Source organism: Gadus morhua, chromosome 6 (assembly GCF_902167405.1).
Source record: "Gadus morhua chromosome 6, gadMor3.0, whole genome shotgun sequence".
Taxonomy (NCBI): domain Eukaryota; kingdom Metazoa; phylum Chordata; class Actinopteri; order Gadiformes; family Gadidae; genus Gadus; species Gadus morhua.
The window spans coordinates 20,980,362-20,993,931 of NC_044053.1; the positions used below are offsets into that span (position 1 = coordinate 20,980,362).

Genomic DNA, 13,570 nt, shown 5'->3' on the forward strand with positions numbered 1-13,570 from the left:
CACAACTCAAATGATTCAAAGGCATTAGCGAACCCAACCAGCTTCAGGTCATAGCTACTGAAAAGGGCAAAGGAGAGCATGCATCATGTGTACCGACCGGCCCTAACCCGGGATGAGAAAAAAACAGCAACCACACACCCTCAGCGGTCTGATCTGCTAAGCTCTAGGGTGGAGGAATGGGTGGGGCTGGGGGAGGAGGTGGATGGGCGGGTGGGAGTCGAGGAGGCGTGTTGGAGCGGTTGGGGCAGGGGGAGGAGTGGAGGAATGGGGGAGCAGATGGGGTTCAGATGGGGGAGGAGGTGGAGGACCGGGTGGGGGAGGAGGTGGAGGAGGGGGTGGGGTAGGGGTTGCAACTCTATATGATCCATTGGGGCCTGAGGTTAGAGCTGTGTGTGTCCTTATTAAGCATCCATTTAATAGATTACACAGATGATTATTATTAGAGCTGGGGACCAGCTACATCATGCAATTACCTTACTGGGTGAACACAAAGGATGATAACCCTAATGTGTTTACTGTAGAGGTTATATTGAAATGGATGGGGCGAAACACAGGTCTCGAACGCAGAGTGAGAAAGGGGGCTGAACAGAAAAATACAGGCTTTTAGCTGCAGTGTGAATCCGAGCAAGTGATCCGTTGCATCAGCCTCTCACTGTGATTTCAGCACGGCTGACGGAAGATGAACAAAGTTCTTTGAGATCGGCATCAGAATTCAGATGTGCATATGTACGATGTGTGAGGGTCCTCGAGACAGCGGCCACAACAACACACTTTTTTACCCGCCAAACGCAGCTCGACGAGTGAACCTGGCAACATGCAGCCTGTCCACGATCTTTCGAGAGATCTCGATAAACAGTTTTCGCACTCCATATATAAACACGGACGTCACGCCTGGTGGCGTTGCACATATATTTGTGTCACCCTTCATGTTCCTTCACCTCCAGGAGGCGGGCGCGCTGCTGGGAGCCGGGCTGGGTGGCTGACACAGCATACAGAACGTGTCACCGTCTCGTCAACACGCCCGGCCTCAGGATAACATGTTTTCCTGCCGGCTGATCCTGTCTGCACACAGGTTAACTTCGGGTCTGTAGGCGATAGGGCGGGGGTAGCAGGGAGAACGTGGTTGATCTCACTTAGCCCCCCAGTGGTCATGGTGACAGATGGGGACGGTGGTTAAATCCAGGGCCTGGCAGCGGCTGCAGGGTGTCAACACTGGCCAGGGTGGTAGAATCCCCCAATGCTCTGCCCCAGAGCTGCACCGGTAGCCACTAACGCTAGACAGTGGCTTTAGTATAGCCAGCCCCATAGTGTGGCATGCCCTATATTGCTTCCACTGTCTCTTGAATGTGAGGAGAAAACTGAAGCTCATCTGGCAAATAAAGAGAGCAAATTCAGCAGCCCCAGCTGTGCCAAACTCCAGAATGACTTAAAGGAGAGCTTCAACTTGTTTTATGAAGGGCCTAGCTTAGAAAGAAGGACTCCCATGCAGACTGGCCAACAAACAGCCTGTGGCCAAAAGCTTCTGGGTTCTGCTGTCCCCCTTTCTGGCATCTCATTTTAAAGACTAACATACAGATTGCGCTTCGTGTTTTCATAGCGTTGGGTAGTTACTTTTAAATTTAACACATTTTTTACGTTAGCAAGTAGTATGTTCGTAAGTGTTGCCAACTGAGGTAAGTAACACGTTAGACTACTTTGTCTCTAAACCAAAACTGAAAGCCCCTTTGCGATTCTTTGCTTATGTTGGCTGCATCGTCCAGAGCCCTTCACACCCTGTAGGCTGCTGGTTTACAAAACAGACTGCCAAAGTATACTGTGACAGAAACCAAGATCTCTCCAAGAAGTAAAAAAATAAGATAGGTTAGGCTAGCAAATACGTTTTTATCCTACTAAGATTGATGAGCTGCGATTGTTATGAGATAGGTAGCATACCAGTGAAGCGTATATATTTCGGGCCGTACCCTACTGTGGTCTAAAGAGCATCATGTTAGCTGAGCTACATATGCAGCTAGCCTCCAAGATGTAGGAGAGAAAGGGAGCCAGTGCCAATGTAAACAATGTAAACTAAACTTAATGATGTATTAATTGAATTGCGAAAATAACAGGTAATCTGTGTACTCAGGTGATACTACATCAAGTATCCAAAATACTTTAAGGGCGAAATAAAAGGGCAGAACAGCCACACAGGGCAACGCAGAATCCCTGTGCCACACATAAAAGTATATGGCACATACAAGTATATGGAATCAACAAAATGTGCTTCCAGGTGGATTGAAATTCGCCTTCTCTGTCCGTTTCCAAATCAAAAAGGCTTATGAGCGAAGATGATATCTCACTACTATTATTGAAATGTGTGTTTGCAAAAAGTGGTGTCACCAATCTATGCAACATCCATTAGCCATTAGCTGGCCCAAACCATGTTATTAAAAACATTAACAAAATATTCTTCGCTCTCTAGAGCCTATAGACTAGGCCATAGTCTATATAGGCTCTAGAGTCAGAGTATAGTGTCAATGACATCAAACTTTATTGAAAGAGGTTGGAGGTATTTTAAGCATTGCACACAAATACAAATATATCTTATTAAAGGTTTTGAATATGTAGTAGGCCTATGTGTAAAATAATTGTTTCTCACAAACACATGGTCTTGGTCTGGTTGTGATCTTTCCACTTGATTAATCACCCAAATTAACAAACTGTTTGAGTGCACCCTTGTAAGACTGTGGGATTCTATTGTAGGCTACTTTTTTTTCCCACAACTGATTTCAATTTAATATGCGCTCCTTTAACCTTCATCATGCATGCAATTAATCTTCAAATTATTAAATTGCCAAGCACAAACCCAGAGCAACCACCATGAATCGTAATGTGCAGTAATGACTGATACCATATGTGCAAACAGCTTGTTGAAGTAGGCTTTAAATAGCACCGCAGAAATTGACAAACGTCCTACATTTAATCAGCTGTTTGGTTCGTAAACTGGCTTGTATGTGACGTGTACGTTTTTCAAACCCCTTCCCATGCTGCTAGCAAATGAAAACAGAGAGCTTCTGCAAGTGTTTCCACTGACACAAACTTAAGATGACATTTTGGTGTTTCGTAAATGCCATGGCAATAAACGAGTTTAGCCTCCAGCCTATTGTTGGCTTTAGTAGTCATGTTCAGAGCAGTATGTATATATAAGGGCTAGTTACTTAATACAATAGCAATCCAACGCAACACAGCGCGCGCGAGAGAGAGAGAGAGAGAGAGAGAGAGAGAGAGAGAGAGAGAGAGAGAGAGAGAGAGAGAGAGAGAGAGAGAGAGAGAGAGAGAGAGAGAGAGAGAGAGAGAGAGACACACACACACACACACACACACGCACACACACACACACACGCACACACACACACACACACACACACACACACACACACACACACACACACACACACACACACACACACACACACACACACACACACACCCGCAGCGATTGGTTTAGATCTCAATGCCAATGAGACCATCAAAGCTTCTTTAAAAATACGTTTTATCACGATTTTCCTATTTTATGAACCAACCTAAAATCAGCCAGCCGTCATTCCCTTAAAACGGTCAATTGTGCCTTCCTAAGTCATAAAGGCCCTCGTTGAGTTTGTTATTTTCCACGTTTAAAGGTTAGTTCACACGTGTGAATGTGCCTTAAGTCTGCATGCCTGCTACTGTATTAAAGCGTCCTTTTGCATTTAACTATTATTTTAAAAGAAGCATCTGTATAGTTATTGATATTGAAAGCAACATGATACAGTACAGTGCACTCGATCGTTACGCACAACATACATTCAAATCATGCAATCAAGTAAACTATATGTCCTGCTATGTGTTCATGATCAATATGTCATTAGTTAATATCACTTGCTGCTGTCAACGATCGATGATGATAAATTATTCCTAATTTATTATTTTCACTCACAGTCGAGGAGCATGCACATTTTATTACAAGTTGAAATCTCACTCTCACACACACATACATACACACACACACACATACAAACACACACACACACACACACACACACACACACACACACACACACACACACACACACACACACACACACACACACACACACACACACACACACACACACACACACACACACACACACACACACACACACACACACACAATCACTTCATTTTAATTTCAATAAAAAATAGACAAGCCGAAATAACAACGTTATTGTCACATACCTTGCGCGATAACGGCAATACATGTTGCAAATAAAATGTTTATGATCTTCCAGGTCGGACAGCAAAGACTCATTTTGGCACGTGGTTCAGTATCCTACAGGCAGGATCCCCTGTCCGGGGTTGTGTCTATAGGCAGGACGTCCCCTCTACCCGGTAGGTTCTAAAGGCAGGGTTCCCTCTCGCGGGTGGGTCTGAGTCACTGGCTTGTGGTTCAGTATCCTACAGGCTGGCCCCCTCTCCCGGGTTAGTCCCCTCTCCCGGGTCGGGTCTACAGGCAGCGCCCCTCTCCCGGGTTGGATCTCGGCAGCGCTCCCTTTCCCGGGTTGGGTCTAAAGCCAGCTCTCCCTCTCCCGGGTTTGGTCTACACGCAGGTCCCCCTCTCCCGGGTCTGGGTCACTGGTGCGTGCTGGAAGTCCAGTCCTCCATGGCTGATCTGCTCTCAGCACTAAACGACACCTGTGTGAGTTCAACCTGCCGCTCGGTCCGCCCGGTCCTCACGAGCACAGACCATTGGTGTCAATCGATGGTTGGAGTATCAGATGCGTAAAAGTTGTGCGTAAAAGCGTTTTTGTAATACGATCGAGCGTTAATTGAAATATGGGGATCGCTCGCGACCAAGTTTGTGCGCAAAAAACTTATATTTTACGATGTAAATAACAAAAGCGTTCTGAAATGATTCCAAAATGTGAGCAAAAGCTATAGCGCGTACATCGCAGCACCCGTGGTGCGGTGTTTCCAGACGTCAGCGAACGCCGTCGCCAGGTCCCCGCGGTGTCGAGCGACTGTCAGCAGATCACTGACTGGCTCCGGTGCGCAGTCCTCAGGGCGCTCAGCTCGTCAACTGTCACTCCGAATCCGGTCACCAAGCTGCGGGGATGACTTAACCCCGAGTCCCTTACACAAGCAACGGGCTCACTGGTCAACGATAGACTATAGTTCGTCTTTAATCATTGTTATTAACATGAAGTGTGTTTTTTTATTTAAAATAAATTAATATTAATGAATGTCTACTTTATGCATGTGACTGAATGTGATCAGCATCAGGTCCGTCCATGAGGTCGCTCATGGCTGCACCTCTGCGCCTCTGCAGTGATCATCCGAAGCAGTGTCAGATTACAAGGTTTAAACGAAGGCAGGTTTTCGGTAACAACTCGATCAGAGTAGGTCACTATCCGGCCCGTCGACGCAGAGAAGCAGGTATAGGTTCTGGTGCCCTCTGATGGTAATGACCAGCTTACGAGAAAGTACACTTTTAATTTCCATTAATAAAGCTACTTATAGGAGAGACATATTATAACACCAGGTGTGTGATTAGCCTTACAAGCCGTTTCGAAAATCTGCCCCATATGACATAGTGGGCGTGTCCACCTAGATCTGTGCTGGATAGATGAGTAACGTTTACTTCAGTCGACTGGGTAGGCTGGTAGACTGATCTATCCAGCACACATCTAGGTGGACATGCCCACTAGTGATGTCATATGGGGCAGATTTTCGAAACGTCTTGTAAGGCCAATCACAATCACACCTGGTGGTATAATATGTCTCCTTTAAACAATTATTTGTGCATGAAAATTGGGCATCCAAACCCTAACGGAGGCAGAACCTCTTAATGGTTTTGTTGTTGTGCTGTATACGACCTTGGCAATATCGCCATTCAATGAAGACGACGAACTATGTCAATAACCATTAAAAAAAAAGCGATGGGAAAAATAAAACATAATTACAACATTGATAACCCTGAAAGGCAATCTGAATAAATAACAACTGAATCTAACAACCCCTGGGGACTGCTCGTCTGCCAAGAATGTTAAGCAATTTAAAATTAGTTAGGGACAAACTGATTGAAAATTCACTTGGATAACAAAAATATTTTCTTTGCAGTAAGACAAATTAGATAGAAAGGTTAATAGGCTTCGAACCGCATATTAAATAGCAATTAAACATATGCCTGTACTAAGGCACAACGTACACTTATCCCCTTACTGCACTAGATATCCCCTTCAATATTCAATGATTCATTGTAATAAAGTACACATTTCTCAACCCTCTTTATAAAAGGGGATCAGGCAGCAGACTCTGTGACCAAACTTGACAGGATCAGGCGTTGGTAGGGTAGGAAGATGCCACCAGCTATCGCTACGAGCTACCATAAAGCTCTAACTCTGCAGCACGGTGATAAGAAACCCCAGCAGGATGTGTGTGTGTGTGTGTGTGTGTGTGTGTGTGTGTGTGTGTGTGTGTGTGTGTGTGTGTGTGTGTGTGTCTGTGTGTGTGTGTGTGTGTGTGTGTGTGTGTGTGTGTGTGTGTGTGTGTGTGTGTGTGTGTGTGTGTGTGTGTGTGTGTGTGTGTGTGTGTGTGTGTGTGCTTCCTAAGCACTCCTCCACAGGGTTGCCAGAGGGACATTCAGGTCCTTCCTACTTACCTGCTCCCCACACAGTGAGATGGGCTCCAAGGTAATACATAAATAAGGCTAGCAAATACTTTCCTTAATACTTTAAGACAGTATCAAAATGTCAAGTAGACTTGGAAGAACTTGTTGAGAAAAGTCATGTTGAGATTTTGCTTTCATGCAGGGGAGTATGTGCACATGAACTCTCACCCACCCACCCACACACACACACACACACACACACACACACACACACACACACACACACACACACACACACACACACACACACACACACACACACACACACACACACACACACACACACACACACACACACACACGTACACTCACATGAAGATAGATGATTCAATAATATCATAAATGCATGCTATTTGGTTATCCAAATTGCAAACTATCTTGCAATACCGTAAATGCCTACATGGGGGCCTTAGTAGGAATTGAATACCCTAACCCTGCCATACCAATTGATCTTAAGATACAGTGTGTGTTTGCGTCTTAAATTGACCGCCTGTCAGTGTACCGCCGTTTGATTGGACCATGTTAGCAGTCAGCCAGTAGGAGCAGGTGACTAGATTGTCCCGCTAACGAAGGCCATGCCTCTGTACAGGTGTACACAAGCTGGATGATGCTAACAATTTTGGACAACTGTTATATGAATTATCGATCTTTTGAAAAGACTCACTTTAAAGGGGTAATGTGTAGAATTTAGTGTCATCTAGCAGACTTGTCAGAAATTGCATACAATATTATTAAGTATGTTTTAATTTGTGTATAATCCATTCAAGCTAAGAAGTGTTGTGTTTTCTGTTCCCTCAGGATGAGCCCTTCGAGAGAGCTCGCTTTCATGAACACTTTATGAACATTTTTGTACAAGATGGCCCAGTAAAAGCAAACGTAAAGAGTGTCGATTACAATAGATCAGAAGTGTTTGTCGGGAGCAGTCAGACCGACAGAGGAGAATTCTTCTTGGAAATCTGCAATATGAAGATGTAGACAAAGACGGATGTCACGCCCGTTACATGCTGAAGTGGGGAGAGTGACCATAAAGGGGTGATGGATGCGAGTGCCTCTAGAAAGGAAATGTGTTTTTCAGTGCTCGTCAGGCTTCTCCACTTGACAGATAGAGGTTGCTTCTACCACTGAAATGTGTTTGCCCGCAAATGCTTCTCCTAATGTTCCTCCCTCCCTCATTTCCATTCCAAACACACTGACGCACGGTGCTCACATTTACATACGCTTTCAATGATATAGGAGTCTGGATATTGAATGTTGGGCATGTATGTAGGTAGGGTGATTTGTATGCTCTGCTGAATACAATATATCTTGTGCTGCTAATTGAGGTGTCAGGCAGGCTGCTGCTGTACATGTACTGCACTGATTTTATTATGCACAGTGGAACACAACACTCAAAGAGACTAACTTGATACAGTCGTATCGATGAGGTGAATGCTATTGATGCCTTTTAGCGTCCCCGAAGAGATATGAACCTTAGTGTGGAAGACCTTGAGCACTCCTCAGCTACTTCTGTCCGTTCGGGTTACGTCCATTTAGGAGAACTAGCCTACGTTCTGATTATTACATTTACATTTACATTTAGGGCATTTAGCAGACGCTTTATCCAAAGCGACTTACAATAAGTACATTTGTCATAAGAAGTGCATCAATATATCGCTGTCGTTACCGAAAGGATGTTCATAGAACCAAGTGCAAGTATCACAATCGCTAGGTCAATCAATTCCCCGTGTTACAGCCATGATAGCAGTTGCTACACAGTTAAGTACTATAATACAATACAATACGATTATTCTATGTAGTATGTACATCTGCAATTGTATGTGAACTACGTGAGCGCCTCTACAAGATGGGGAACGCTCCAGTGCTACATTGCCGCTCGCAGGTTTGGTTTGGAAAAGAGTTTGCCATATGATTCATATTTAGGTAGGAAAAGTAAAGGAAAAATACCCTTACAACGTATAGTTGATACTGAATCCACTCTGCATTACGTTTTAATGTTTTCTTTATGTTACGCTTAGATTTTGTCATTTGGCAGACTTTAAGGTTTCCTTTATGTTATGCTTACATTCAGTCATTTGGCAGCCTCTTTTATCCAAAGCCACTTCAAAAGAGATGCTGAGACAAACAAAGCACACCATCAACATTTGAGAGGCGAACAGAAATATTCAAAGTCCTGCCTGACCTAGTTAAAGAAACAACACACACTGGACAGAGGGCTGAGGTAGCAACAGAAACAGAAGGTGAGTCCAGTTCTTCTTTATTGTTAATCAAGTGGTGGTGCATAAGGGTCCCATCACACAGCTTTACCTCCCCTCCAAAACCATCAGTCCTTCCACCCTTTCAACCCTCTCCAACTGTTTGACTGACATCAAGACCTGGATGCAAAACAGCTTTCTCAAACTCAACTCCAACAAATCCGAAATCCTCATCATTGGTCCTGACACCCTCACTCACTCCACTCAGAACTTCACCCTTAACATTGACTGCTCCACCATCACCCCCTCCATCAAAATCCGTAACCTTATCCTGGACCCCACTCTCTCCTTCCTCCCCCATGTTAACCATATAACCAAAACCGCCCTTTTCCACCTCCGAAACATCGCCCGCCTCCGCCCCAACCTGTCAACTACCGCTGCTGCGACACTCATCCATGCTTTCATTTTATCCAGGCTCGACTACTGCAATGGTCTTCTCTACGGCACCGCCACCAAAGTCCTCTATAAACTTCAATATGTCCAGAACTCAGCTGCACGCCTCCTCACTGGTACCCGCTCCAGAGAACACATCACACCTGTCCTCCGTGAACTCCATTGGCTTCCAATTAAACACAGAATCAACTTCAAAATCGTACTCATCATCTACAAGGCCCTCAACGGCCTAGCCACCCCCTACCTTGCCGACCTCCTCCATCACCACGCCCCCTCCCGATTCCTCAGGTCCAGCTCTGCCAACCTGCTACAAGTCCCCCGGACGAAGCGCCGGACTTGGGGAGATCGGGCCTTCTCAGTTGCTGCCCCACCCTTTGGAATTCACTCCCCTCCCACATCAAAGTCTCTCCAACCCTCTCTTCTTTCAAATCTGCACTCTAAACATACCTTTTTAGACAAGCCTTCCCCACCTAACTCCCACCTTATTCTTCATGTTTAACCTCTGTTTTTCTTTTAATATATGTCTGCCACATAATTTAGATAGGGCAATATGTAAAGCGTCTTAAAGCACCATATTAAGCGCTATATAAATGTCTTTTATTATTATTATTATTATGATCAAAGTTCAAGAGCGCCTTCAGTTTAAGAAGAGGCGTTTGTCAACGGAAACCAGATTATTTTAAAAGCTCAACAGTGTCCCAAATCTGGTTGCTGAAGCAACTGGGCATCTACTACTGTTATGTCCAGTTACAAACTTGTTCTAAAGTTGTGTTGTTTGCGACGGATCCGTGTTCATCCGCTAATCCATTATAATAAATGTGCATGTGTGTTGTGTTTCTTTTTGGTTTTAATGCAGTCAGCACCGCTGTTCCCGGTGTCATAATCTGATGTAAACAAAAGTAGGCCATGGGTGGCAGCTCTCCCCGGTGGAGCAGCAGGCAGCTGAGGGACGGTTCAACCTAATCTCCACGGTAATGTAATGTGGGACTTCTCCCCCTGCCGTCCCTCGTGTGTAATCCTCCATTCGTCGTTTTGATTCCTCCCTTTTTAAGTCTGGGGACATGACAGGAGCTGTCATCTTCGTCCCATCGCCGGGACCTGTTAATCCCTGGAGTAATCCAACTGACACACACACACACAGAGACACACACACACACACACACACACACACAAACACATAAACACACAAATACACACACACACACACACAATTGTGATACACAGACCTGTTTACAATGTGACGTCAAAATGTGACTAGGCATTAAAAGCTTCTCATACTTGCTTTCCAGAAGTATTTAGTATGTTATTTTAAAGAAAAATTGAAATGATTACATAATTATAAAGTTTCTTTCTGATTTTGACAGATGATATGAAGAAATACATATTGTTGAATTTCAGAGGTTGTGGTTGATTAAAGGGCAGCATCTGACCTAGGGTGTAGGGATTCCCTTTGTCAACATGGGCGTGACCTGAGAGTGACCTGGGGCCTCCACATGCTTGGAGGGCCTCTGATTAACAGCTGACAGAGGGAAAGGCTTCTGGCACAGCCTCCAACCCCGCTTACTAAGTCTGGTCAACTTTATTCATAAAGCACATTTCATACACAAGGCAGACTCAATGTGCTTCACGTATGAAAAACACGGCAGACAGACCTCTTAGTCTTGTTAATTTCTTCAGGAGATAGTAGGCCGATGTTATCGCTGAATTTCTGTTGCTGTTGAAAATTAGATCTGAGTCCATAATAACACCAAGACTTCTGGGTGGTTTTTTTGTCTTTAAGGAGAGGGACTCAAGGGGCAGGCAAACTTTCAGTCTACCATCTTTGGCACCTCAATAAGATTTTTATGCCTGGCCCATCATGTCCTTGACCTATAGAATGATAGTCAGTTGGTAATGGGGCTATGTAGTGTCTTCCGAATAACAATGGTAAGCAATGTTGCTATATTGGATAATTAGGCCTAGTGGGAGCATGTAGAGGTTGAATAAAGATGGACCTAAGAATTAACCTTCAGGACCTCCACAAGTCCTGTTTTTCAGTTCAGATACAGTTACCAATGGAGACAAAATAGTTCCTGTCTTTTATATATGACTTGAACCAGTTTAAGACTGTGCCGGAAAATTTTCCAATCTGTTCACAATTTTTGAGCATAGCATCAATATGGACATTTTTCCTGAGTCTTTGTTAAGACGAATATCAATTAGCATTTTAATAGGAGACTGGATGCTATGAAGGGGTTTCAATTCTAACTGGAAGTTTTCATAGCAACTAGTAGAGGCCAATACATCATTAAGGTGCTGGAGGACAACTTCCTCTAGGATTTTATTCATTAAGGGTAAAGTTGATGTTGTTCTGTAGTTGTTAATTATAGCAGCATCCAAGCTTTTCTTTTCTTTTTTTAAAAGGGGGTTTAATAACTGTTATCTTCAAGGCTTTTGGAAAGTTGCCTGATTGGATTGAACTGTTAACTATTTGCAGTATATCTTGGGCCAGGTAGTCAAGGACGTTGTGATAGAAGCTGATGGGAAAGCATCAAGGCAACAGGGGGATGGTTCTAGTTGTTCCACTGTTTCCCCAAGAGTTTTAGACTAGGGCATTAAAATCATGTCATCATTGTCAAATTACCTCTTAAAAAATTTGGTGGTGATCTAACATTCTGGTTTGAAATGGAAATATTGATGGCTTGTCTAGTAACTTCAATTTAGTCCATGAAAAAAGACACAAACTCATTGCATAATGGGTGGAGAGCAGTCCAGGGGGGATATTTGGGGGGCGTTTGCAAGAAGCACAACGGTATAAGGAGTAATGTTTGTGCATTACATGTGTTACTGTTAACGATATGGAGGAAGAAGAATTCTCTAGCACTTTTCAAGGCTAAATTGACAGCTCTGTCACGATGAACTTGAAGTTTTGTTTCCGCCAGTTGCGTTAAGCCTTAGGCCTCGTGCCCACTACCTCCGTCCGTCGACTGATCCCCATTGACTTTGAATGGGGACGGACGCGCAATGCATTGTGAAACATCAAAGACATTGAGACCCTTTATGATAATCAAGTCCAAGTTATGTCCCCGATTATGAGTTGCCCCTTTCACGTATTGAGACAGTTCAAATGTGTCCAGAGTAGCAAAGGGTTATTTTGCAATAATTGGAATCCTCAGACAGTATGAATATTAAAGTGTCCAGTAACAACTAAACAGTTAAATTCAGTGAAAATATACAATGGATGGTAGTTCTGTAAAGCGATCAAAAAGTCATTCAGAATATTTTGGTGGTCTGAAAATATCCTTAAATAAAACAGATATTTTTCCAGAACTACAAACATCCATAAAGTCAAAGTCATGGGGTACTGTCTCAATCAAAAGCTGCTGCTTTGTTCTCACCATGTCAAACAAATCAAGTTCTGGAGTCGTAAGATGTGAAGTTCCACCTCCGATCTCAAACGTTGTTGTGGTCTATCCTCGAGATGTCGGACTCATGAACAGCACTTCAGTAAAACAGCCCTCCTCTAGAACTTAACATCGGAAACGTAACAAACACGCAACAATTTATTTGGACACTTCAGTGTGTTGGTTGCATCCCAATCAGCAAATTGATTTTATGTCATGTCTTGTTGTGTCTAAGTTACCTCAATCTAGTTGTCTGAGTCTATACTGCTTACAAAAAAAAAAGGATTTTTTCGGGGACTTGGTATTGGCCTTATCATTTAGGACTGAGTATCTGTATTGACAGTGGAAAGAGGTTGTCTTTGCTGCCCTTAAAGAAAGCATATTTTTGTATAAGGGCCGGAACCGTGACGATGGCCTCAGGTTAAATCAATACCGGGTGAGAGATGATATTATCAGGGCTAAACAGAGGCCTGTTGGATAGAACCTGTTAAACAGTTAGTGTGATCTACCTGTGAATCATGGCAATGGAGCCCTGCGATTTCAAACTTGTTTCCCCGTTGAGAGCTGAGCCAATGTGTTGAAGTTTGCATCCTAATTGTGCTTACTTGAGGCTGATCAGCTGACAATTAGCTGTGAAATATTGTGACAGTAACGACATCACACACAATAACGAGGCCCACCAAATGAGACGTTTGTTTCTTTTAAAATCTCATTAGGGACCATAAAAAGGGGATTACACATTTTAACGGCAATTCTCAAACTACTATTTCCAACAGAGAGATACATAGTTTGCCTGAAAGAATCCACTGAGTTTATTTAGACTCTGATTAATCCTTTCTTATTTCTCAGGTAGAAAAATACATTTCCTTTATCGGTGG

At 43.7% G+C, this 13,570-nt stretch overlaps 1 protein-coding gene across 2 annotated transcripts in view; it reads right to left on the bottom strand.

Annotated features, from left to right (window-relative positions):
* LOC115545053 (transmembrane protein 132C) overlaps positions 1 to 5,423 on the bottom strand; it is a 34,834-nt gene extending 29,411 nt beyond the window's left edge. Inside the window, exon 1 of one of the 2 annotated variants that reach the window (XM_030357813.1) lies at positions 4,234 to 5,423. In XM_030357813.1, the coding sequence (XP_030213673.1) occupies positions 4,234 to 4,306 (73 nt within the window). In that variant the 5' untranslated portion in view covers positions 4,307 to 5,423. The remainder of the gene's footprint in view (positions 1 to 4,233) is intronic. The other variant, XM_030357814.1, reaches the window with a different exon arrangement.
* Positions 5,424 to 13,570: the final 8,147 nt, after the last annotated feature.